General features: G+C 35.1%; 1 protein-coding gene across 2 annotated transcripts; it reads right to left on the bottom strand.

Moving 5' to 3' along the window:
- Positions 1 to 5685: 5685 nt before the first annotated feature.
- pax2b (paired box 2b) lies at positions 5686 to 26870 on the bottom strand. Of its 2 annotated transcripts, none has more exons than XM_083555776.1 (10): positions 26777 to 26870; positions 25116 to 25281; positions 24119 to 24316; positions 20385 to 20464; positions 19950 to 20093; positions 13220 to 13395; positions 10959 to 11073; positions 7890 to 7991; positions 7063 to 7149; positions 5686 to 6018 (listed from the first exon to the last, which is right to left on the bottom strand). In XM_083555776.1, the coding sequence occupies exons 1-10, from the start codon at positions 26817 to 26819 to the stop codon at positions 5945 to 5947; spliced, it is 1185 nt and encodes a 394-aa protein (XP_083411902.1). In that variant the 5' UTR covers positions 26820 to 26870; the 3' UTR covers positions 5686 to 5944. The 2 variants fall into 2 exon arrangements, with proteins under 2 accessions (XP_083411902.1, XP_083411903.1); XM_083555777.1 differs by having other exon boundaries at positions 19974 to 20093.
- Positions 26871 to 27977: the final 1107 nt, after the last annotated feature.

The raw sequence follows: 27977 nt of genomic DNA, 5'->3' as shown, positions 1-27977 counted from the left end.
AATTTTACCACAGGGAATTCTCGGCAGAGGGATGGAAGAAATCAGGTGGGTTTTCTCCCCCTCTCACTAACAAGGCCTGAATGACAAACACAGACGACAGTTCGGAGCTGACGGAACATCCGGCCGTGAAGCTTCACAGGGGAGCAGCAAAACAAACGGGCAGGGAGAGGAAGTGAGAATAGAAGAAACTGATGCTGACACCATCAGGAAAAGAAAAGAAAAGATTTCAAAATATAAAAATCACACTTAAGAAAATCCGTAACATATCTAGTTTATTCCCTGGTCTACATTCTGCTGGACCTTTCTCGTTTATTCTCGTTTACATTCTGCTGGACCTTTTTTGTTTATTATTATTTTCAGCAAAATAAACAGAGAAACACTAGATAAAGCTATTTCCTGTTAACATGTTTTCTCTGTTATAATAATTTTGTTTTGTTTTTTATAAGGAAAACTTCTGCAGAAACCCCCAGAACCCCATTTTATAGTGCTTTTTGTTTTTTTTCAGGACTGTGAAACTCATCGCTTAGGATTAAGACGCATTTTTATTTTCATGAAAAATGCACAGATTTTAATGAATGAGATCTAATACAAAAAAAATTTTGGATAAGAAACAAGACACAACAATTATAATTTCCTGTTGTGATTGCTTTGCACACAGCCTAGACATAAAGTAAATTAAAAGAAATCTAATTTCAGACTCTTTCTCTCTTTCAGTCTCATTCTCTTTCTTTTATGAAACATTACGAATTGTAGTTTCTAAATACAAAAGAAAACATAAAAACTTATCTGACTTATGAGTTGTTGCTTTTTCAAGATTTGGAACTACTCAGCCTTGTGGATATTGTATGATGACAAAGACACTAGTGTGTCTGATACATACAAAAGCAAACTCTTTCACAGGCGTTTTCACATCATGCTTCATTAAGCACCACCACTTTGAAATGACATTAATAATATACACTACATAAGTGTCAAATGATGCAAGTATGAGTTTAAATGATGCAATTGTGGGCCATTTGGTAAAGTTACATGCAACATTACCAAATGTCCATCAATTACCAACATTACCAAATGTCCATAATGCCCAAACAGACTCAAGTTTATTTATTTATTTTTAATAATAAAAAGAAGCAAATTATTTTTAATAATAAAAAGAAACAAAAACATATATATAAATAAATAAATATATATTAAAAATAAAGTTTTTTGTGTATATGTGCCAGCAACTGATTTTATTTAACAAAAATAAATATAAATATTAAATTACTGAATCACGTCTCTTGAACATGTCTCAAGAATTGTACATAAGTACATTTCATTTAAAAATAATTCTCTAAGGTGTTGTTCTGGTAGTGGTGGAGAGTGCTGTCTTACACGCTACTCCAAAATCTTTTGTAAATATTCAGTTTGAGATTTTATAAAAGTTAATTTTATTTATACACAACAATTTTATTTATAGTTGATTTATATCACTCTACTGGAAACTTTTCACTGGGCTTCTGTGCCATGTGGATGGGGTGAAATCATTGTGGATGAAACCACACGAGGTAGGAAAGAAAGGTTTCACCATTTGAGGCATCTAGAACAACTTTGTATTCTTTGTAACTTTCTATTCAATCAAAAAATAAATATAATGTATAGTAACATTAGGATAGTTGATGCTGCTTACAAAAACGGTTCTGCATTATGTTGTTCTTTAGATTTTACTACAGCAATATATGTTCCTATTTGAAATAGTCTACAGGATGTTAAGTGAACTTGTTTAGGCAGGAAGAGCACAAGGATGTCTTGCATCACTTCCTCTGTACAAAGGAAATCCAATCCAATCTTTCAATATAAATCCACCTATCCTCCACTATTCATGATCAATAATCACATATAAAAGGAGTCTCCAAAAAGCTGGAAGGATTAAGAGACATTTCAAAGGGACAGAAATGGCTTTTTGTGTGAGATTTCCTGCATTAATACCTCGCTCTCTCTTTTTGTTCAGTTACGCTAATTGAATTCTGCTCCATTTAAGAAATAATATTTCTGCTTTCCAATGCATAGAGAGGTTAAACACTTTGTGTGCTCAGTGATCCAAAACATGAAGAAAACATTACTTCTGCCCTCTTTATAAATGCCTCTCACTCTCTTCCTACCTTATAGGAGTTCATTCACATGGCTTTAAATTTCCTAATTACATTTTGGATTGGGTGAGAAACGTTTCCCTTTAGAATAGCACTAAGCTGTTTATAAAGCTCCTGGTGAAAGCTTCGGGCCAGCACTTCAAATGGTTTGTTCAAAGACATGCGGCAATATGAATTGCATCTATGATTAATTTATCATTATACCTGCAAACATTGACTGGATGTTTTTGTCAGCTACCATTTATGAATTTAGCATTATTAGGCATTGCATATAATAAACATAGTTAAAATTTATATAATACTAAAATGCTGTTGTTTTTTTTGGATGGGTCAACAGGCACTGCTATTTTATTTTGTAACATTAAATGTATTAATGGAATTGTTCTAGTACTTTGTATTTTGAAAATTAACACCTTATTCACATGGACTGGTTTTATAAATGTTCTATATAATAAAAACCTGACAATTAATAGTTTTAAACAATAAATTTTTATTTAACCATGCAGTTAGTGAGGTTTTTGTAAGAAGTTTCTGTTGTAAAAGTCGACTAGTTATATGATACTGGAGCATCTTCAGGACAAATAAATGTATGTTCTGGTTTTATGGGGCTGCTGAGAGAAGATTTTTTTATCGCATCTATCTATCTATCTATCTATCTATCTATCTATCTATCTATCTATCTATCTATCTATCTATCTATCTATCTATCTATCTATCTATCTATCTATCTATCTATCTATCTATCTATCTATCCATCCATCTATCCATCCATCCATCCATCCATCCATCCATCCATCCATCCATCCATCCATCCATCCATCCATCAGGGAGGTGGTAGCTCAGTGGGTAAGATGTTGAATTTCTGATCAGCAGCTTGTAAGCAGCTGCCACTGCTGGGACCTTAAGCAAGGCCCTTAACACTTAAGTGGTCAGTAGAACAAATTAGATGAATGCTCTGGATAAGGGCATCTAACTAATGCCATAAATGTATCTAGCTATAGAGAGAGATCTATACCTCTCTGAACTATACATTTATTTTTGGAATAAACTAAAACTTTCTTTTCGGCTTCTCCCGTTAGGGGTCGCCACAGCGGATCCTCCGCACGTTTTTGGAATGATACCTCTAAAATATACTTGAACAATACTTGTTTTTAAAAACAAACATCACATAATGAGGTATTTGATTTGACATATAAAATTTATTTTTCATATGCACAAAAATTCAGACTTATATTTAAACAATGATTGAAGTAATACGGCTTTTGTCATTGATCATCCACATCGCTTCACAGTCACGATGTGCTTAAGCTTTCATTTTATGTGTGACATAAGTGTCTTAAATGTGTTTAAGGGTCATGAATTCATTCAGAAACACTGAAACGTCGTAGTCAGATTCTAAAAGAAATTCAAATATGAGACAAAACTGAACGTTTCTTAAAAAAGTCCTTCAATTGTTACTTACTTAATATGGGCGAGTGTTCTGAGTAAATTACAGGTTTCATCAATGTGTGCAGAAAATAATATATTACTTTAAAAGATTTTCATTTGCTCTTGAATGGTTTTGTTATGAAACTTTGCTGTGTTTTAGACAGTACATTTAAAAGGAGGTGGATTTCAGCTGGTCCTTCTGATGCTCATAAATTCTGTGGCATGGAAGGAACTTTTCACAAAAAAAAGATTGGTATGATCTTAATTTCTGTGAATTGTTATGATTTAAAGAAATATTCCTTTACATATGCATAGAAATTACTAGGCCAAAGATTCAATTGTGAAAGTGAATTTATATTATGTATTCGCACCCAACAGCAAATTGTGGCTGTTATCTTAAGAAATCTGGGCAGGTATTGAGCTTCGTTCTTTATATAATATTATTATAGTTGACTGCTAAGACCAATATGCATGATACTGCTTGAGAGCAATATGTAATATTTTTTAATGACTATTTACAGAATGAGAAAAATCTTACATATTAAATCATATAATAAAGCAAAATCCATAAAAATCACAAAAATAATATAAATAATAGAAAATAAAGAGACTAAAAAAATCATTTCAGTAGTTTTATATGCATATGACAGCGTTTTTCCTCTGCATAGGTACATATATATTTTTTAAATGGTTTTACCATAATACTGTTATAATAATACATTAGACTGCAAATAAAACATTAAACAAAAATCTTTGGCAAGTGTAATGTCAGTTCTGATACTATATTATTAATTAATTATGTCAAAAATTTTGTGTCCTGTGAATTTCATGTCCATTTGAGTGCAACTGATTGGATGTGGAAGGGACTGTGTAGAGCACACTCTGTATGACAACAATTGCACTTAAAGTGTTGGACGAAATAACTTGTCCTTTTTTTGTCAGGGTGTTACGTCATCCTAAAGAACAGGATTATCTTTGTTTACTTATCTGAAAGTTTAACTGAAGCAATTTTGACTTAAAAATCAATAATTTATTATCTGCTGCCGTGTCAGCTACATCACTTACTTTCTTTGAAAACATGGAGCTAGAAAATGTTTTGCAAACACATTTAGAGCATTAGATGCCATGTTGGATCAGTAGTACAATAGGTGTGATGTATTTCTTTATAATGTGCCTTTCAAGCCTTCAGTCGAAGTTACAATAAATATAGTATAAGTTGTTTGATATCAGTGGATTTTCACGTGTAACACGAGCTGCCAGGAGCTGCCAGGATTTTACAAAATAATTTACAGTCTGATTTACACTAGATCCCTTCACTGCATCCCTTTTAAAGTGTTATCACAAATCGGTTATTGTATATCGGTAACAGTGTAGAGTATATTTAAAGTAAGAACGATGTGTAGTGCAAAACTGAAGAGAAAATGATAACACCTGGTATTGCCATATTCAGAAAATTCACACATTTAACAAAAATAAATCATGCATACTGCATTGTCATTTAGAATTAAGCCTGCAAGTTTATATATATATATATATATATATATATATATATATATATATATATATATATATATATATATATATATATATAAATATAAATATAAATATATATATATATATATATATATATATATATATATATATATATATATATATATATATATATATATATATATATAAAAATGCCAAAAATTAAGTTAGGAATATATATTTACTAATTCCCCAGTCTGGGTGCACGGAATACAGGGTAGGGTACATTAAGCTTGTCCTTTCTTGAGGATAAATCTCTTGGTTTCTCGTCACATAATCAGTGTTTTCACTGAGGCAAAGTGTTTATCCTCAGTTCATGGCTTTGAACTGAAGAAGAATGAGCTGACATGCGGATTTCGGTATGTTTCATTGTATGTGTGCATGTGAATATGTAAAGAAGCACCATGCTGTGAGTCCAGATGAAAAATACTGCATTGCACAGAGAGAGAGAGAGAGAACACGCATATGAACAGGAAAGTGATGTGCTGCCATGTGACAGTCAGTTACTGAAAAATGTTTCTGTTTCCATCCATGACGATAAAAAATATCCCAAAATATGAGAAAGAAAAGCAAAATCTGTTGATTCAAATTGCCTTATTGTGTCAATTTCCATATTTATATCATTTCTTGCAAGTTTTCTCATTAGTCTTTGAGATGTGGACACCCACTGTGAATGCTGGCCGGTTTGATTTCGAGTTGGATTTTGATGGCTAAAAGTGGCTTAGCCATCTGATGTCCTGATTGGCTTGTTTATCATCATGTGATGTGTTCACAGCGGCCCTTGTCCAATCTTCTCGGTTGTTCACACTGGCACAACAGGACGTCCAAGGCGATGTTGGGTTTGGTTTGCACAATGTCTAGTGGCGGTCGTAAGCAGCGGCAGCAGCTGGTGGTGCAGAGGCTCGGGATGCACTATAATAATAAGGGGAACCTGGAAGTTAACAAAAGAGGGATGTACCATTTCAATAAGGCATTCAGAAACCTAAATGTACAGTCAGAATCATAGATATAATGGTATGTTCTAAAATTAAACCTCTCTTCCTTAATCAGTATTAATTATTTCATTACACTCACAATTCTTTAAAGCTTTTTTTAAGCGTGTAGCAGACAGTTAAAATGCCTTAGGCTTATTTGTTTTTATTTATTTGTACATTTTTATTTACTGTACATTGTAAATCATCATTGGTGTTAGAAATTGACTGTTTAAATAGAGTACCTAAAAAATATTGATTTAAAATCAGAAAGCTTAAGGTTAGCAGCAATAATTATTTAAAAAGAAGTTTCTTATATGGTTCTATTAAAAAATAGATAAACTAAATTTAATTATTTGTTACATGGGTGGACTGATTTCTTTCAAATATAATTGTTAGTTATTTTTCAAATTTATCTAAATTATTATCCTTCATTTTTAATTTCTTACAAAATAGATATATGGCAATCAGTGTGTGGCTGAGCGCCCATTTGTGAATGAGGTGGTGGAAGAGAGTGGTAAGGATCACACACCTGAATCTGATTTAACTAATCAAGGTTCTCTGTAGCAGTGACTAAGTAAAAAGAGGTATGTGTGTGTGTGTATTTGTTTTAAACACTGAAATGAAAAGCAAAGGCATGATTACAGCAGAATAAAGCCAGAGATTTGGTTGTTAAACCTGTTGCCTGACTCTTCTTTCTTCCACCTTGATATTACATTTTATTTATTTTGAACTGTAATTTTAATTTATGTAGTATTTCAAACATTTGTTCCCAACTACAATTTACTCTCAAAGTAAAATGTGAATTTAAGAATAACATTGCATGTAACACATTTTCATATGAAAATCTCCAAACTTCAACTTAAGTTAATAATATTTCATACAGATTGAATTGTGCCATAATGAATTGGCATGTTGGTGGTGGGGTTTTAACATTTCATTGCAATGTCACTGGTGTGTGTAAATGTTAAAAACAGCTTTTTTCCAGTTGCAGGAATACTCACTCAGTAAGGCTGGGTTGCTGAAGCGCCAGGCCTCGTTGTATGCTGTGTACTGTGGGTGACTGTAGGGATTCCCTGAAAATTCACTCCCTGCAGCAAGACATATAAGGCCATTAAAAAGTGCTTGTACTTTATCAAAGAAATGCACTACATTTAGAATCAGCAAGGGAGTCACAGAGAGGTCCAATAGCCTCTTTATTCTGCTGCCTGAAAATTTGCCCTCATTTTGCTGGTCTCCTGTGAACAGTAATCTCATGTTAAAATCAATGTGGTGCTCCTCTCTTGTTCATGTTGGCGTTTCGCTCTGCTCTCTCTTTCCATCTCATTCTCTTTCTTTTTCTTCCCCACTGTAGGTTCCCTGGTGACAACTTGCACTTCTGCTCTTTCTTTGTTTTTTACTTCCCAGAGTTTATCTCTTTTTGTGCCATGGAATTTTAATTGTGTAGAAATTCAGACAGTGGCACTGAGCTGTTGTGTTGGTATAACACCCTCTCATTTTTATGACACTGTAAAGAGAAGGCTTTAAATGAAGAAGGTGAAGAATGGCCTTCTTGACTTTAACAGTGTTTTGGGAACCATCACTAAATCTAGTAGAAAAGGAAAGACCTAGCCATAGAGCTGAACAGATTTCAGGCAGCTTGCTTATATAATCCAAGCCCAAAGAAAATACCCTTATAGGCTAAATTCACAGTGACAAAGAGAGAGAATTAAAGAGAGAATTATTAAGGAATCAGTCTAAATATTTGATTATAATAAAATTAAAGTCTTTGCCAGACAGTAGGATGTATGTTAATAAAGATGTGTATACAATATACAAGATCATTACTCACCAGGAACCATTCCTGCCAGTGTGGATGTTGGGTAGCTGCCCTGTCCTGTAGGGGGGACGTGAGGTGGATAGCCAGGTAATGTTGTGTTGGCCATGTCTCTACCTACATACAGAGAGCATAAAACACATGTGCTCGTTAATGGCTATTTTTATTGTAGTTTCTTGACTGATTTGCTGTATAGTTTCTGGATATTTTTACTACCTTCATATTTTAGCTCTCAAGTTAGTCGACCCCCTTTTTAGATTTTATTGATTGTCATTGGCTAGATGATCTTTAATAAATACTGTTCTTCCTACAATTTTACAAAGGTAAACTTAAAAAAGAAATGACATCAGGAATAGTCAAAACTATATTTAGCCAAAGGCATAATAAACCCAAATCCAATAGAGAACATCTCCAACAGCCAGCCACCTTTAAATGCTGGAAATCACCCCACATTTGACTCAGAGATGAATACATCTATAAGTATGAGTCATAATGACCAATACTGACCCTTCCGGACAGTCATTCCTTCTATAGACACACAGAAAAACTCTGCATTCAGAGCGGTAATTGGGGCTGACGCTTAGCTGTCCCAGGCAGCCACGTGTAGCCCCGAGCCAGCCGAAGCAGCCAGTCAGTGGCCCCTTAACGACATTGTTGGAGAGAGTGAAAAATTGGGAGAGGGAGGAAGAGGGAGAGGTGGCAGGGGACGAGGGGAAAGTCGGTCACCAGTGCAACTTTAATGAGCAGGCCAGCAACCATTACGGCAATCACAGACCATCGAGTCTGTTCCATAGAGAGTTCCAGGAAGAAGCAGTTTTTGCCACTGCTTTTTTTCTGCAGTATGCCCTTTCTTAAATATTGTTAAAAGTTTTACAAACTTCCCAAAATTCTCTCTTTTTTTGTGAATTAATCAGCTGATGGCTTCACTTAGATATGAAATGTACAAATGTTATCCCAATTGACTAGGCTATTGCATTAACTGATGAAATTATGTTTCCAAAATCCTGCAATCTTAAGAATCACTAATGAATTCTACGCTAATGATCTAAAAAATGTTAGAAAATGTTCTAATTAAAAGCTTTATTATTAAGAATATTTACTGAATATTGCCATTGGTTTACATACTCTAATACACAAACTTGTGCAATGCAAATTTAAATAGGTTAAAGGTGGGTTAGTACATGTCATGATGTAATTTTCATAATTTATTCAAAATTTATTTAAAAACTGAAATCATAATCCGTACACAAAATATGTGCCTTCAGAACAATGTATCTGTGTCACTGTCAGATTGAGAAATTAATTAGATATAATCCTGTCTGTCAAAGCTGCAATTAAAGCTTTTCTAACTTAAAAACCAACATTACCATTAAGGGGTTTCATCGTGTTGCCAAGATGAAAGACAAACACATTGTCAACTATAACTAGAAGACTGTGGGTCAATCTGAAACATTGTTCTATGAAAAGGACACCTTTGTGCTTGCGACAATAGTGAGAAAAAAAGAAGAGAATGAAAAGAAGGATGAGGAGGAGGTGGAAAAAGATTCTTTTAGGGCAGTGGGTCGATCTGGAGCATTTTTATATGATAGGGACACCTTCATGTTTGCAACAACATGGCACTGGTATTCTGACCTCCATTTTCTATATTCAGGATGGAGCAATTTATCATTGGGCGAAAGCCCCTGCACCCTAATTAATTACGACTAAGCAAAGGATGTTTGGAAAGTCAAATTGCTTTAATTCCCTGGCTGCACACTGAAAGTCGTCCATTATCAAATGTGTGCTCAAAGGTTAGTTTGCTTTTGTGGAAAGAAACTAAGCATTAATTTTTGAGCCTAAAAGCGTGAGAGCCCCTAGCGAGGAAAAGACAGGTGCTTTGTTAGGAGAGAAAGTAAGGGTTGCAAGCTACAGGAACTATTCTCACACTGTCCTTACAGGTTACAGCATCAGACCTGTTATAATTGTTCTCATCCATTAACGTTTTCATACCAAATTAGAGAAAAAATATTGTAGATTTTCTAGCATAATGGATATATACAATCATTTCAAAACAGGATCTTATCAAAATATTTAATTTACTTAAAAAAAAAAAAAATTATTCAGTGTCACTGAGTTTTTAAGGCGAGCAAAATTACATGTAAATCTCTCTCTGTTGGTAAAGCAGGTAATGCAAAATCTTTATTCGATGAGCAAAGGACACAAAAGATCTCTATCTGAAAAGTATTCACACTTCACCAAACAAACCCTGTCTCGTTTGGCACTCAGTGCCTCATGAATAATTTATTTTTAATAGATTATGCAAATTTAACCCTGCCTAAAATCAACATGATCAATAACTGTGGCCATTTTAATTGGTGCTGGAAAACATTTTGAGGATGAGTATAATCTGTGCTCCTTTCCCCTTGTAAAGGAACTATTCATTTGGAAATTGGATTTGGGCCTAAATGCGAGAGATCATTCAGCCGCCTCTAAATGGAGGCTTGAGTTTCCCTCAGCAGTTTATCACTCGAGTGTAAACCGTAGCACTACCATTAACACGGGCATAAACCGTACACCTGATTATTACATCCTACAAACATCCTATTAGTATTAGTAGTTACCATGGGGGACATAAAGGCACATGTTAAAACGCAAGTCAAATACACATTCTCGTTTCCTATTTAACTTTGAGAATGGCCTGAATAACAATGATGATGACAAAACAATGCTCAAAAGCTGTCTAGGAAGATATGTCTTAAAATGGCACAAGTATCTGCTCAGTCTAAACATTATTTGAACAGTATTATACATGCCACCAGAAATTAATTGGTATTCTATTCAATAGCCAAAATTTCACTTTGTTATCCTTGCAGACTGATAAAGTCAAGCTCATGATTGCATAATTATAGCTGATTCATTCGTTTTTACAGTGGACCAACAATATCTCACTATGTCACACAATGGTTATTTTCTTGTTGTTTAAAGAACATGCTTAGTAAAAATGCTAAATATTCCATTTTATTCATGTTTTCATGTTTATATATCTGATATTCTGCAAACATATGTCCTGTTCAGGATGTTTTCTTAAAGTCTAGTTGATCTTACCTACAGGGTAGCTTTGGGACACGCTGGCACCCAGGTCTGAGGAGCTACTAGATGACAGACTGGGTTTAACTTCATCCAGCCCTGGGTTTAGTGCAGGAAGGGCATACTCACTACTCTGGAAGCATAAAAAAATTATAATAGTTAATATGTGTTAAAGATTATGCAATTTTCTTTCTTTCTTAATTATATATGTGTTAAGATTCAGATCTAATGTCTGGAAAGTTGACTGTTTAAATCCCAAGAATGCCAGTAAGTCACATGAGCAAACCCTTACCCCTGTCTGTATAAGAAGCTTTAGATAAAAGCCTTTGCCGACTGAATAAACAGAGAACAGGACAATATAATAGGTTCCTGTTTGTATGTGGCTTAAAGGATGAAGCGCTGATGAAAAACCTTTTGTCTACTCTTCTGATTTTCTTTACATTTTGAAATTTACTGTTTAAAATAAATATTTGCAGATGGAATAGTTGGTGTAACTCACACCTCTAATGAGTTTTGTTCAAGTACCCATGTTAAAACATGTCTTTGGTCTTTAGGGTCATAAAAGTGCATCTACTTTGCTAATCATTTTATAGATGCTCTCAATCTGAAAGTGTCTTCCTTTTTACCAAACAAATCCTTCAGACCGTATCAACAGATGTGAGCCACCCCCACCCCCTTCTTTTTTTTTGTTATTTAATAAAATGAGACTTCCGGCGTCTGCACATTGATAATGTTTGCCCAGATCTTTGTGTATGCGTGTGTGTGTCACAGGGGAGGCCCCTGACCCCAGCCATGTCTGTCTCTATCTCAGATAAACTCTAATTGTCTGCTACAACTGTTCGTCATGGCCCCAGCCGATGTTTCTCTCTTTTCCTAAGAGGCCCCTGTGCAGAACAGCGGTATTCACATGCAGATGCCGTAGTCGTGGGGAAAAGAAAGATATGAAAAGGATGAGCACATGGCCGGCAGAAGCGTGGGAGGGAATCGGCCATCGGCTTAGAAACTCCAAAATGGCTTTTTAATGCCCTCAACAGCACTCAGACACCTAACTAATAACCCTACATTTACATACAACAGAAATAGAGAGAGAGAGAGAGAGAGAGAGAGAGAGAGAGAGAGAGAGAGAGAGAGAGAGAGAGAGAGAGAGAGAGACTATGCATAATGAGGCCTGGGATATGGGAGAGCTACAAATAAGAAAATACTCTGATTAATACTGCCACAAATTAAAGCTGATTTTTCTGGAACATTATCCAGCCATATTTTCCTTTTTCACTCCCCATGCTACTCTCCTTCTGTACCTCCCCCACACATTTAACACCCTCTTTGACTGTCTTTGTGATAGCGAGTCATTTCCAATTCGTTTTGGTATTGATCTTGCAGTGAAAATCAGTTTCGTAATTAGCTGCAAATTAGGCCTTCTTCTGGAGGTGAGTGCTGTCGGCCTGATTAATCGCTGAAGTAATGCCACACGATCACCCCCAAATTAAAATGAACTCAATTAGGTCGTTCCCCTTATGGCTCAGACTTCTGCTTTCAAGGGAAAATTAATAGTCACTTATTTTTAATAGTCTACAGAAAGTAAATAAAGGTTATCCATTTCAATAAACCTGACAATGTACAGAACTATGGTAGAAATTCTACATTAAGTGTCAGTGCATTAATGGCAATACATGTCCCTTATTTGGGGAAATGAACAGGCTGATTACTACCTATATTTAAATGAGGGTTTTTTTTTATGAATTATTAAATAGCGCTAACTGTGTAAAAAAATTTTTTCATGTTTGCAGCAATCCTTTTTTTATTTCTGCCAAAACATTTTGCAGAAAAAAAAATTTCTTCAGTGACATTACCACGTTTAACAATATAGTAGATATTTTCTTTTACTTTTTCTCCATTACTAGAGCAATAAAGTGTAAAGTTTTACCATGAACCTTTAGAAGGATGATAAATTGCCATTTAACAACACAGCTGTTCCTCACACTCCTGGACTTTTTTTTGCTTGTCATTTCTATTGTAATTGAATGTACAATAGAAACTGTCTGGACCTGGTCACAAGTTTATCTAAAATAAAACGCATCCTAATGTGTTGGATTGGTAAAATGTCTGAAAATATATATGAATGTCATCAGTTGGAAGATTGACAATGCATGCTATACCTTCAATATCTTGTAAATGTAAAATCGTACATGTGAGAAATGACTTAGCTTAGCAAATTAGCACTAATGTTGTCATCTAGCATCGACAAATAAAAAGAAATGCACTGGGATAAAGATGCTTACCTGCTCTGGCTTGATGTGTTCCGAGCTGTGGAAGACGTCAGGGTAGGCCGGTCGCTCAAACACTCGATCCAAGGCCTCCAGCTGTTGTTGGGTAAACGCATCGGCACGTAGGTGTTTCCTTAAACTCTCCACACTGCCCTGGGAATCACTGTTCTGGCCAGAGCCCTCTGAACCATCTACAGAGAATTAAAATAAAATTTAATTAAAACATACTGAAAGCAACATATTGTAGACTTGTTTGTAGGCATCTACCACCAAAACATTTGAATAATATCTGAAAATGCATTTATAACTATAGGAAACGAAAATCAAAAACGAAAAAATAAATGACAAAGCTTTTAATTTTAAAATTAAAAGCTTTGCCGTTTATTTTAACTGACTCCTGACTCAGTTTTAAGTTCTTTTTCTTACTAAAGTGCTTTAGTAAAGATCGTCGTGATGAAGTGATACAACCCATAGAAACTTCACTGATTTGCAAGAGTTTTCAAAAGTGTCTGTCAGTTTATGATTGAAGTAATTAAACATTCTCTGGATGGGTAAGCAAAGATGACAAAGTATGATACAAAGCAGTGGGCAGAAACCATTTCCCAAAGTGAAAAACAACATCTGTCTGTGAAATTAAAGATTTTTAAAACATGTTTACATTTGTTAAAAAATATATATTTTGCTTGAAAAAAAGAGGTTGAAGATTGTAAGATAGGTGAAAAGAAAATGCCTAAGTTGCACTTGTGAAGAAAGGAGTTACCATAGTTAAAATAATCTTAGAAAACACAAGGTGCTGTATAAGAAAGGATTTTTGTGCTTTACAATGTGTGTGATCTAAATGAATGATTTGAAATGTTTCCTTAACTTATTTGGTGATTTGTATGGCCTGGGTTTATTAATTTACTATGGTCATGAAGCTGAGACAGGTCAAATAAAACTATTGTCCAGGTATAATGTGATTATTCAGTCCCCAATCTGGTTAAACAGCAATGTGCAAATGCAGCAGTTCCTCTAAATAACCTGCTGACCATAAGTCATTCTCTTAGAGAAGAGGGGTGTCTACTTTTGTTGCCTTCCTCATCACTATTGTGTTTTTTATCTGACTTGCCTCACATGAACATATACTTGCTCACACCCACAAACACTTTGGCATGGTATTTTGCTCACCTATGGAGCTGCCAGTCTAAATTTGCCACAGATTATGTTGTCTCCTTGGTTCATGAGTCTGATAATGTATGATATGCACAAACACTATCGATTGCCCAGCTGTGAAAGAGAAAGAGAGACAGAGAGAGAGAATATAAGTGTGAGTGAGGTAGTAAGAGATTGAAAGCTGAGAGTGTGTGAGAGTGGGGGGAAGAGGACAGAGCTTGAAATGAAGCCGAGATGAACATCATGGCCTGACTCATCGCACCTATAATGCTGAGCTTAATCCAGCGCTTTTCTCCACTGCTGAATTCAATTGATCAATCATGTCTGTCTGCTGGTTCCATTTCAGCACGTTATTGCCTCTCTGCTCCTCTCCATGACCTTCTTCCCATCACATAACCCCGGGCGTAAGCACCTCTCCCATCACTCACCTGGATGAGTGCATGTGTGGGTGTGGGGTCATCAAATTATGACAAATCCATGACTGGATGTCATATTGCACATCCTAAATCTTAGGACTTAAACCGACGTGAAGGAATTTGAATGGATTCTGTAACTCAGATGAGACATAGCTTTCCTATACATGTGCTTTCTTTTCTTCACTGCTATTTCTGATCTGGCTTTCTTTGCAGGCAGCTCGGGTGGGTCCTAATGGCAGGGGGATCTTTTCCTCTAGTGTGCGCTGGGGGCAAATGGAGTCATTAATTACCCTCCATTACAGGGCCAGGACCACAAACCTGATCAATACAAGTGCATTTGTCATGCACACCAGTGACACAAACTTCCCACACACAAACCCACCCATACACATGCAAACACACAAGCCAATTACTGCTTGGACTAATGTGGCTTTGACATTTTGACTGCAGCTATCAAATGTCATCGTCAGCAGAGCGTCTCTTTGCTGATCTTACACAAAAGCTATAAAAATGTGCTGGCAAATGAAAAAGGATCCGTTAATGCTTAATGTTCTGTTGGTTTCACGGTAGGTGCTGAATAACATGCTTTAAAAAGAATACATGAATAAACTATGAGAATGTGGTTCTTTTATATGTCAGGTAGGAATAAGAATGTATAATAGCCGTGTTTGGTAATAATATACTGCTGTGTAGTTTGTCCACTAAGCGTCTTTATTTTGGATTTAAAGTGTAATCAAGTGTCTGATGAGGCAGTGATCAAGACACTAGAACACTTTTGCTTGTCAGAGATGGAGTCTGAATTTTTTTTCCCCCTCCATCAGTACTTATGTAATAGCCTTCACCTGGAGCCAGATTGGCTGTGCGCTTTAAACCTCCGGCACCAAGTCGCATTCTCGCCTGCCCTGCTGCTGGAGTATTGATCTGCGAGTGTGAGCACTGGATTCGTTTTGACGGGAGGCAGAATAAGAGCTGAGGTAACGAGGGAGGCCACTCTATCAGAGCACAGGAGCGGCTCTGAAACACTGCGGGATGCACAACACCCACAGGGTATGACCTCTCAGTGAGAGAAAGACTGAGAGTGAGCAGAGAAAAGAGGAAGAGAGGTGATAATAGACTAGGTGAGATGATTGCAATAAGAAAATCTGGCAGAAGTAGATGAGAGGAGATCATACAGTAACATTGTCATACACACAGCCAAATAGATTATATCTGAACATAAATGAAGTGTATACAATGTTCCCATATCACAATAATAGCATGACATGTCATATGTTTACTTGATTTTTTTGACAATGTTTTTTATTTATTTATTTATTTATTATTATTATTATTTATTATTTTTTTTTTTTTCTTTAGGTCTGTAATATCTAGATCCGAAATACAATTTCCACAAGAACTGGCTCATAAATATAATATTAATATATGAATAATAAATTAATATTTCTAATATCAATAAAAAAAAGTTAATAGAGTATGAATTACACTATTACATAATAACTATCCTAACTATAACTTATAACATATAACTTCTGCTTCAAGGAAGCTGCTCACTGTTTCTTATTAACTATGCAACATTCTTTTGTTCATTTATTCAAACTGTCAGACATCACATAAAAAGTCTGTTTAAGTTCAGGTAATCTACTCAGTGTGTTGATCATGTGGTCATGTAGACTAATCTGGTGGCTATAGACATACCTAATTTGCTTGGTTACATCAACAGCAAAAATTTATATTTAAATGAATAAAAATATATTTCCTGCTGTGTTCCTACCCACTGAAATTCTCATAATGGGGTTCAACTGCATTTATTTTACTTATGATAATCTGTGTTTTAGTGTTTTTGTGATGAAAATAAGTACAGACATATTTAGAAATATCTAATTGACCTTTTGTGATGATGAAGTTGTACATAATTTATTTAAAAAATTGAAATAATTTGTTGGCAAAATCTAAACATATTACTTCTTTTTTTCTTCTTCTCTTCTTTTTCTTTTTCTTCTTATTTTTCTTCTTCTTCTCCTTCTTCTTCTTCTTCTTCTTCTTCTTCTTCTTCATCATCTTCTTTCTCTTCTTCTTCTTTTTCCTCCTCCTCCTCTTCTTCTTCAATGCTCTATGTGTGCTCTTAAATTGTAAATGTATATTTTCTAAGCCCTGACTCCTGAAGAGTGCTGATTTATATAAATTCAGAAGAGGTGAGTTTCATACTATATTGCCTTAAGCCTTTATTTCTGATGTCATCTTAGAAAGTTTTAACGAGTTTTTTGGATTTCTGTAAAGGATTTTTAAAATTATGTCCATTGTTAATATTTTTATACAAGTGAGAGGAAATGTAATTAAAATTGATTAAAATTATGATAAAACATACACTATTGTCCTGTTTTGTAATGCATGTAACATTGAACATTAAATTAAAGGGCAATTGAGCTGCTGATAATTCAATGTGATGAAATCATCTTGTCAGATATAAGGCCTACAGTGCATCCAGGAAGAGGGCAGAGTTGCATACTACTTTAGCATGGTGTGTGAACCCATGCTAGGCAGCGTGTAAGGGGGGCTGGTGTGATCTTTTATCTCCTTAATAGCGCATATGAGGCAGCAGTACAGTAATTTCTGTAATATGAAGTACTTGTAGAGGGGTTGGGGGAGCAGTATGGATGGTAGATGTTAATTTGTGAGGTAATTACTTTTCTCGACGGAATTGCAAATTCCCTTAAATGTCACTTCCATCTCGCTGCTCGGACAGCCACGGGACCAAAGACACAGCAGATATTTCTCTCTCTCTCTCCCTCTCACTCCATCTCACTGCTTTAAATTTGCAGTAATCCAGTGGCAGTGGCAGATTAATAGCTTGGCTGACACCTGAGTCCCTGTGGCCATCCCTGGCAGAGCTGCAGTGTACATAAACCTGTGTCATGGTGCATTATCTCATCATTGCGTGGGTAAGAGGAGCTGGACTCCGAGCCTGCTGCTGAATTCAGCTCTACTGTAAAGAAAGCTACAGCTGATGCCTCGGTCTGGCACTGTGCCAGAGTGCAGGCTAAAAACAAACTGACGCCACCGCTAACACCATCTATTATGTTGTAGCTGACACTGTGACTCTTAACCCTCAGCAGGGTTTTCTCTCAGCACGGCTGAGTGTTATTTTTTCTTCATGCTCTCCATTCATTCAGAAATGCTCACTCTCAGTACTGCTGAGGTTCTCTTGTAATGAAATAAGCATTAGAGAGCTCTAAATAAACCCTAAATATGTATGTGTATGTAGGTGTATATGTGTTTGTGTATGTGTGTATAATATACATAGATTTTATTAAATATCCAGTAGATATGAAATGAATTAAACACACACAAAAGGATTGTGGTTAGCTTAAAGTAGAAGTCCAAAATGGTCACATACTTTTATTGTTTTTCAACAACAAAGCAGGGATTGGGTTTGGTGCTTTTCACTACCATACGTAATTGCATTTTAGTCACGCAATAAATCATATTTAATCCACTAAACCGTAAGAATAATAATCGAGTTAATAACAACTAGCTAACACCTTTCTCTCTCTATGTACCAATATATTATTTAATTATTTTTATATTAAATTATTAGTCTTTAATAAATTGTTCTTCTCCTGCTCACTAACAGCAGTTGTGTCTATTTGTGCAGATCTATTTGTAGTTCACATCCATTTATGTAGACGCACATAAAACGTACAGAATCTAAACCGCACCCCCTCAGGACCTCATACTTTCTCTTCTCTATTCTCCCATCACTCTTTTCCCCCATTTTCTCTGTGCCGATACTTAAATCAAGAAAATAGGCTCCCATCAGGAGGGTCATTTCAAAAGGAGGAAAACCCCTGAAACAGTCAGTCATCTTCTAGCACATGGGACACGCGCACACACACAAACACATGGACACATATCTGTAGTCTCCTAGCTCCCATAATTTTTGTGGTTCAAATATAATGTGGCGCTCTGCCCTTGCCGCTTGCCGTGCCCAACCGAGACAGAACAAATGGAAGCATCCCATAGTGACTGATACTCTAAGCAGTCGAATGACCTCTTTCCCAGATCGCTGTAGCGTACGCTCCCTAAATGCATCTGTCGTATGTATCAGCCTCACACTGAGCACTGTGCTCTTCTTTAAGGTGATTTAGCAACTACGGCCTACATACAGTAAGTCATTTACCCCCTGTACATAGGAACATTAGATTGTACTACAACATTGAAATCTTGCATAAATGGTGACCTCATGAAGAAAAAAATAAGAGCACTTAGGCATGCTCATGTTTGCTTTCTGCAAAGCACAAATTAAACATTAGATTCGATATGATATAATGTGATTGTTTGGAGTGGATGTGCATTCTTGATGGGGAATAAACATGCTCAGGATTCTTCAGTGCTAAAGAGCTATCTACAGAGATCCGTACATAGCCTTTAAAGAGAATTGTCTCACAAAAAATTATATTACTTGTGTAAATGTGCTTTTTTAAAGACAGAGAATATCATTTGGAAACCTTGTGTTGAATGGATTCTTGAGACTGACTACACTGGCTTTCATTGAGTTTGCCTGGCATGCAATTACTGAAGAGCTTTTAATCACAGCATAGCAGAGTAGATTAGCCGAGGTCAAAGCCTCACAGCCAAAAGACATATCATAATAGCCTGCCACATACCTGTACACCAAGAGGAGCACAGCCAAAGTACAGAAAGACAAATGTCTTTTTATAAAAAGTAACACATCTCCCAAAAACTGAAATAAGGCCAGAGTACAACTGAATCAACTGCATCAATGTAACAAAAATTAATTAAACGTAATGCTACTACAAAGAAATCCTTCAATGGCCTCAGCAATGCCATTTGTATGTCAATGAAAAGATCAATGCATACATTTAAACAAAATGTGGGATGCAAACACATATATGCTTCCAGCAGCAATAATCTGACTCTTTTAGCAATAGTTTATAATTTCCCAGCAAAACATCTATTTATAAAGGTTTAACAAGCTTTGACCATCTTTAAAATATACAGTAATACCTGTAAATAATCCTTGTTCCTTTAAAGTAGCTGCTTAAGGAATTATTAGGACTGTTAAGCTTTTTTGGTTGGGGTTTTTAAAGGTAAAGAAAATCAATAAAAGTGAGATCTTTGGAGTTATCGACTCGTCATCCAGTAGGAAAGGATAGAACACAAAAGAAAATCCATGTGCTTACCGTCATCTCTTTTCCTTTTCTCTCCATTGGAGCGAGGGATGCCTAGAATACCATTGATGGAGTAAGAACCCACAGGATCACTGGATCCACTTGATACTGGAGGGGATGCTGTGCTGGGAACTAGAAATTGATACAGGGAAAACACGCTGCATGAGAACTCACCACTGACAATTTAACCAATTCTTCATTCTTATCTTTGTCTAGATACCAGTTTAAAATCCATGAAAGCCAAGCAAACTGAGAGTGGGTTTGACCAAAATAAATCTACATTTACACCTATATCTAAAACTTAAAGCAAACGTAATATAATTATACAGTACATTTTGCTGGGGGGGTTTACAATGTTTAACTCAAACTGTAAGAAACATCAATATAACCACATATGTTAATTGCACAGTAGGATGATCTCACCTATAGTGTGTCCTGTTGTTGAGAGAGATGTTCCATCAGGAGAAGGGTGGTACTGTTGTTGAACTTTAGTGCGAATAATCCTGTGATATGAAAAGATACGGGTCACAAACTTAAGTTCCTATTATTATTATTATTATTATTATTATTATTATTATTATTATTATTATTATTATTATTATTATTATAATACTAAAAGAAGACTGTATAAAATTGCATCAGGAATTACAGCAGTAACAGTATAATGTGCTACAAGATAAAATGTTATCCAGAAACAAATCCTTTTTATAAAACGATAATGTCTCAAAGCAAGCTACTTTTGCTTTACTCTTAAAGCAATGTCATCTTTTAATAAGCTTAAAATGAAATACATTCAATTACTTGAAAATGAAATAAAATCAAAAGTACAAAAAGAAACATACAAAGTAATAAAAATGTTGTCAAGCATTCACTAAAGCTATAAATAATTGTATATTACCAACTAAAGTTGGCAAAGATGACAATAATTTCAACAAATCTAAGATCAGTGAATTTGACCCATTATGTATTAAAGAATGCAGAATGTGTTGAAAGGAGTGTCCACTTTTTGTTGGAAAGAAGTTGGAAAGTATACAACCTTTTTAATTTGAAAAGCATCTGTGCTCTCGTTGCATTTCTGCTCAAGTGTTCTTGCAAATAAATCATGAAAATCATGTCAGTTCATCTCAATTGTTGACTTCACCATACTAACCTTTCCTGCACTAATTTTTTTAACTTTCTCTTTTTCAAAAACTCACATGCACTCATTTCTTCCATCTCCCTCTCTTAATCCTCTGTATGTCTTCCTGAGAAAAACCCCAGAGCTGGTGTGGATGAAGTTTTATTGATCCAAACACAGAAATAAAAAAGTTCGGGATTAGCCACATGGGCAAACAGATGCAAATAGAAGGCTATAAATTACATGTGACAGGAAGGCAATAGTTGCTTAGTGCCTTTGCACCAGTTTACGCCAGCATCTAAATTCTTTAATCTGTGAAGCACTTTAAGAATAGAAGAGGCTGTCACATTCATTGGGAAAATTGAGCTTCATTTATCATAAATGCCAATGTGTATGTTGTAGTTCAAATTTGTCAAAATTGACCAAAACCCCACCCCCAAAAAAACAAATATAAATAAATAAATAAATAAATAAATAAATAAATAAATAAATAAATAGATAAATAAATAAATAAATAAAAGAACTTGTATTATAATGTTACTGTTTATTTGTTGCATAAATTTCTTCACATATTGTAAATACAAAACATGTATGAGATTTTGATCTTTAGGCAATACAAATTCTAATAATAATTAGTTTGCCATTTATTTTCGGCTTGTCCAGTTTAAAAGTCATAAATGTACCCATTAAAATGACATGATATTATGCACTGCTGTCACCTTAGGCACTCTGCCCCTCAGGCTATAGCTTTAAAGAAACAGATTAACTTTACCAGTGATCTTCGGTTTCTTGTTCGTCTTTCTCCTTCTCTAGCTCCATAACAGCAATTTGACCCCATTACTGGTGCAGTCTACATAAATCTCAACACTTTATTTGGGTTCTTATTGAACAAGTAATTTGAGAGAATGAATTAAACACATTCCCACAGCTGTACATTCCCTGAAGAAATATTAAAATTGCCTTACACGGAAATCAATAATATTGAGTGCCATTGAGGGCTGTTTTGATATCTTGTGGTCAGTGTTTGTGAGTGACTAGACGAGCAGAAACCTCAGCACAAGAAGGAACTCTGTAAGAGTTAATAATGCATGCCAAAGAAAGGTGTTTAAAGATGAACCATCCTCTCATTGTCAACACCCCCAAGCTCAGTGTTTCACACTCACACACACACACACACCACACACACACACACACCACACACACAGACACACACAAACACACACACACACAACTTTTTTTATTGAGATATTTTATCTTGAATTATGTTAAGTGTGAAGATGTAAAATAAACCCACATATACATTACATTTAATCCTTTTTCAAGTGTTCTTGAGATTTATATTTATACATCAGTCTCGGTTTGTCTGTACACTCTTTGTTTTCTTCAGCTGTTCATTTATTTCATAATTACGGGTTCTACCTAGGACCTTATCTACAGTAATAAGGAAACTCTTAAACATAGTTTTATAAAGAACCTTCAATAATCCTTCAGTGAGACATCCAAAAACGTAAAGATCTCTAAGAGGTTATGAAACCGGGCATACACATTATTTCTCATTTTATTTTAATGCAAAACTCACACACATATATTAATTTAAATCATAACAAAGACTCTGTTTTCCATTTCCAAATAGCCCACATGAATTGAATGCAATTCATAAAGCCTTAAATAGGTGCTTTTAATTGTATTTACGACAGATACATTTAGAACTTCTCATCCATTCATGTCAAAAGCTGTTTTTTAAGCAATCAGAAGGCATGAAATGATTTTTTCTCCCTTTTCTTGTCTGAGGCGTGTCTATTCTTTGGCATTCAGGCTCATTAAAATATAATGCCGAGGCTGGTTTTATGGAAGAGTGACTCTTAACCAAAGCTCACAGGCCTTTCTTTTCCTCTCCTGCAGCTTTTACTCCATTGCACATTTGCTCTTTATCAATAACCGCCGTCTCGTTTTCACTTCAGACTTCTGCAATGGAGCCTAATTCCAGATTTGATTATTTATTGATTGGTTGAACGTATTGTGTGGAGCAACACACGCAATCCTTCGTCTTTCTTTGGAATTCCTACAAAATCTGTGTGAAGTATTTTGCTCTGCTTTGCTTTGCTTTTATGCCACCATCCATCCATCCATTCATCCATCCATCCATCCATTCATTCATTCATTCATTCATTCGTTCATTAGTTAGTTAGTTAGTTCATTTGCTCATTCATTTATTTATTCTTTCATTAATTCCATATAAATTATAGCAAAGTATATTGTGCTTCTACAGCCCTTCATTATTTAATTTCTCAATTTGTATCTCATTCATCAACTTGCCTTCAAGTATAATTTTGTTTATTCTTTTGTATCTAAAACTGTTCAATGCAACGCCTTAATCTGGGTATTTTTTTTTTTATTTTTTATTTTTTTTAATAAAAAAAAAATCCTCGAAATCCTGCTCGCACGTCAAAATTTCCACGAATTGAATTCGTGTCGCATTATACGCTGAGTGATGGTGGCGCTGTGGAAGCCATCCTCAATAACACATCAAATAACACAGGGTCATATCAGTCTGACATGCTGTTTAATATGATAACGTGCTGTTTGGGACATAATCTTAGAGATTCATGGCAGATTGCAAAACAAGGTGGAGCTAAAGAGAGTCAATTTTCACCACCAAACTTGTAGGAGGGGAGACACACACACACACACACACACACACACACACACACACCCTTTTCATACAGATAAAAAATTGGCATATCAACTGCACAAGGCATGTAATAATTTCTTTTTGGCATAAAGCGTTGAATCGTGCAAACAAAAACAAATAAATTATAATAAAAAATATTATATTGGCACAACGCCTTATTCTAACTTTACCCTTTTGTTTATTTATTTATGGTTTTTTTTTTTTATTATTCATTCATTCATTTATTCGTTTATTGTTTTTACGTTTCAGCGTCATTTGATGTTTCTTTTCAATATTATTCCCAGCCATAATTCCCCCCACTCTGCCCTCATGCTCTGTTCATTAATAATAAATGTCCATGTTGTCTACCTGTTGATGGAGGAGACGCTGGGCACCGTGTCGTTGTCGCAGATACCCTCTGCCAGCAGCCGGTCCCGGATCTCCCAGGCGAACATGGTGGGGTTGTGTCTCTTATAGTCCGCTATTTTATCCACCACTTTCGGAGTGGCCACCTTCGGCTTGGAGCCACCGATCACTCCGGGCTTTATACTCCCAGTTTCATAGTACCTGCAGCACCCAGAAGGAATAATGGTACATGCAGACCTACAGCAATTCAGTACACAGTAGTATAATATATACATCAACAATTCCTCACATCTGCAAGCCTCATACAGGCTTTAATAATACTGAACATAACTATTACTTTTAGTATTAAAATAGATTTTTGCCCTACGTCTTATTTCACGCACAAATATCTTCAGTATTTCTCATTCAAACCATAATATATGAGATTAATAAATGCATTACATTAAGACATGATTGATCTCAATGACTTTGATCAAATATATTTGTTTAAATATGAAAAGAAATTAATCCAAATGTATGGAAATAAACATATTTTATTGAATCCAAATTGAACACAATTCATGGCAAAAGCCAAGTCTTGTATAAGTTTTAATACAGAGAACATTGATCTTCATAAATTTTTTTTATTAGACATTTCGTGGATTTATTAGATATACCATGACCTATTAATAGCACACATTTTGACTGAGGAGACAGTGAATATATTATTAAATTATAAATAAATTGCAGTATAATTTTCTAGACTCTAGGTCCATACGAAATGTATGATCTTTCCAGCTTCCCTGCTCACATCCATGCAACATGCACAAGAAGCAGAAATTACACAGATGACTCCTGATAAGCATTTATGGTTAGATAAATTATAATTATATACAACAAAAATCTCTCTCTCTCTCTCTCTCTCTCTCTCTCTCTCTCTCTCTCTCTCTCTCTCTCTCTCTCTCTCTCTCTCTCTCTCTCCCCCTCTTTCTATCTCTCTCACACTTTCTCTATCTCTCACCTGCCCAGGATCTTGCTGACGCACCCGTGACTGACTCTCAGTTGTCGTGATATGTCGCACGGTCTCACCCCCTGGTGCGCGAGCTCCACGATTCGTTGGCGCACGACGTCCGGTAGCGGCCTGCCGTTCACGAACACACCGCCCAGCTGGTTCACTCCGCCATGCCCTGTATACACACACACACACACACACACACACACACACACACACACACACACACACACACACACACACACACACCACGGAGAATACCGCTTTTTATTTTTATTGTAGCTTCCATTTCAAAACAATTGAAAACAATGTAATTATGAAAGTGACTTAAATATCACGTTTTAGGACTTTAATGAAAAGACAAACCAAGTAATTATTGAGTCAGACATTTCCGAATTCCCGGTTTGTAATTGTGAAGTAATTATGAATAACTAAACTGCTGTACACATTAAATAAAGTAATGCATTTATTTGATAATATTATATACACGACTGCAAATAGTTTGCTGCAGATATGCTGTATTTGTGTTTGTCTGTGACAATATAACTGAAACATAACAAAAGAATTTACACGTTTAGTTTAATTTAGAAATTAATAAAAAACAACAACACGTATTCTTATTCTACCTATTATATTTATTATTATTATTATTATTATTATTATTATTATTATTATTATTATTATTATTATTATTATTATTATTAATTGTATTATTATTATTATTATTATTATTATTACTATTACTATTATTATTATTATTATTATTATTATTATTATTATTATTATTATTATTATTATTATTATTATAACTGATCTTGTAGTGCAGTTACAAAGATTTTTCCAGCAAAATAATCTTTTATAAGCACTAAAAGGTAAGAAATCTATTATTATTATTATTATTATTATTATTATTATTATTATTATTATTATTATTATTATTATTATTATTATGTTTGCTATTCAATTACATCCAGCTCCATGTTTTTTTCCTCCTTCTTTCTGATCCCCACAGTGACGCTTGTTGTTCTTTCCTGGGCTATTACATTACGTGCTTATTCATATTCCTTCCTCCCCTATAATAAATTATTAAGAGTTCCTCCTGTTACACATCTCCAAAAACAATGTCTTCATTATCTTAAATTAGTAACGTTGAATGAACGCGCATATCACGTTGTTGAAAAATAAATAAATACGCGGATTGCTTTGTTTCTATGGAAATAATGATATTTTGTGGCATTGATGTTCTTGGATGTAAAAGAGTTCATACTGGTTTGGAATGAAATCGTTTTGAAAACACTAAATTGAATTACCTGAATTATTATTATTATTTATTCTGAAATGGGTCTTTAAAACAATTAAAAGATCTGGATTTATTATTATTATTATTATTATTATTATTATTATTATTATTAATAATAATAATAATTATTATTATTATTATTATTATTATTGTTATTATTATGATGGTTATTATTATTATTATTATTATTATTAATAAGTGAAAATATTAAATTAACTGTGCAATGTAAGAACAGCTTAATTTTAATAGAAATCAATATGTGATATTTCAGTCCAACCTGCATAGAAATATTCTAAGCTTTAGATTTTTAATATATTTATGAATAAATTGCTATTATTAGGTCTTAGGAAATGAAAGGTGGGAAACTTACGGTGCATGGCGGAGAAGGGGTCTGCTTTGCAGTGAATATCCATTGGATAGCAAAGAAAAGACAGGTAATCAACTGAAGTCGCCGTTTCGCTTTCCTTCTGTGGATCAAAATCTAAATAAAAAAAATAAAAAACAACAGAAAGAAGCAAAAGACGCAGGTGTGATGTCAAAAAAAGACGAGTGCGATTCCTTCGAGTTCCGACCAGAAAACTTCAGGGTGGGTGGGATGGTTCTGTGGGGGAAGTTCCCTCTTGAGAAACTGTCCGCTCAGCGAGAAAGGAAAAAAGGGATGGAGGAGATGTCAGGTGTCAAGCATGACCCAGGCTTGTTTTGGTAAACTGACACCGACAACCAAAAACCGGAGCGGGTGTTTGCAGAAGCAGGAGTGTTTTAGCGCGCGTGCACGGAGACCCTGAGCACCACGGAAGGTCCCATGAATCCTGGTCGTGTCCTAAATCCCGGGTGGGCTCGCTACCTCGGATAAAGGGAACAAGATGCGAAAGGCTTTACAAAGAATGGTTTCCTCGGTCACCTTTTTTTTTTCACCACGGACTAACGGGATGCGCGTGGACTAGAGATGCGTGGGCCGGGACTGGAGCCCCGGGCCGGTAGTGTCGGTGTCTAAAAGCTGCAGATCCCTTCTTTGCTTATATGGATGACTTCTCAGACAAAGGCAGCAGATTCCAACACTTTGTGATTCGCCAACGTAAAAAGCGAGCGGCTAAAATGAGGAGGTCCATCCGCCTGTCACTCCAAAAAGGGGGAGGGAGATGCGCTGGGACTCTCAGATCAGATCTGCTCTGCTCTGATCTGCTCTGATCTGATCTCATCTGATCTAGAACCATGAGTTCAGTGCGAATTTAAGAAGAGCTTTATTTATTTATTTATTTATTTATTTATTTATTTATTTATTTATTTATTTATTTATTCATTCATTTATTTTGTGCAGTAGAATTCTTTAAATACTTCTTTCTGCAATTGTTTAAACGAATTAATAATGAATTTACTTTTTTAAACATGATTTAAATGAAATTCTAATAATTCATTCTTTAAATATGACGTATTAACTGTAAAAAAAAAAAGAGATGCAGATGTTGATGCGCGTGAAATTGCTTAATTGAATTTGGCAACGTGATTGTTTTTCATAATCATCTTCTTCTTCTTCTTCTTCTTCTTCTTCTTCTTCTTCTTCTTCTTCTTCT

The sequence above is a fragment of the Silurus aristotelis genome, assembly GCF_946808225.1.
Source record: "Silurus aristotelis genome assembly, chromosome: 12".
NCBI lineage: Eukaryota > Metazoa > Chordata > Actinopteri > Siluriformes > Siluridae > Silurus > Silurus aristotelis.
This window is presented reverse-complemented; position numbering and strand designations above follow the sequence as displayed.

Coding starts and splice junctions, on each gene's coding strand:
- pax2b (XM_083555776.1), bottom strand. CDS start 26,819: ATGGATATTCACTGCAAAGCAGACCCCTTCTCCGCCATGCACC. Junction 20,465..24,118: donor AGCGTCTCCTCCATCAACAG/GTAGACAACATG, acceptor TTCATATCACAG/GATTATTCGCACTAAAGTTC. Junction 11,074..13,219: donor AACACATCAAGCCAGAGCAG/GTAAGCATCTTT, acceptor TTATGCTTCCAG/AGTAGTGAGTATGCCCTTCC.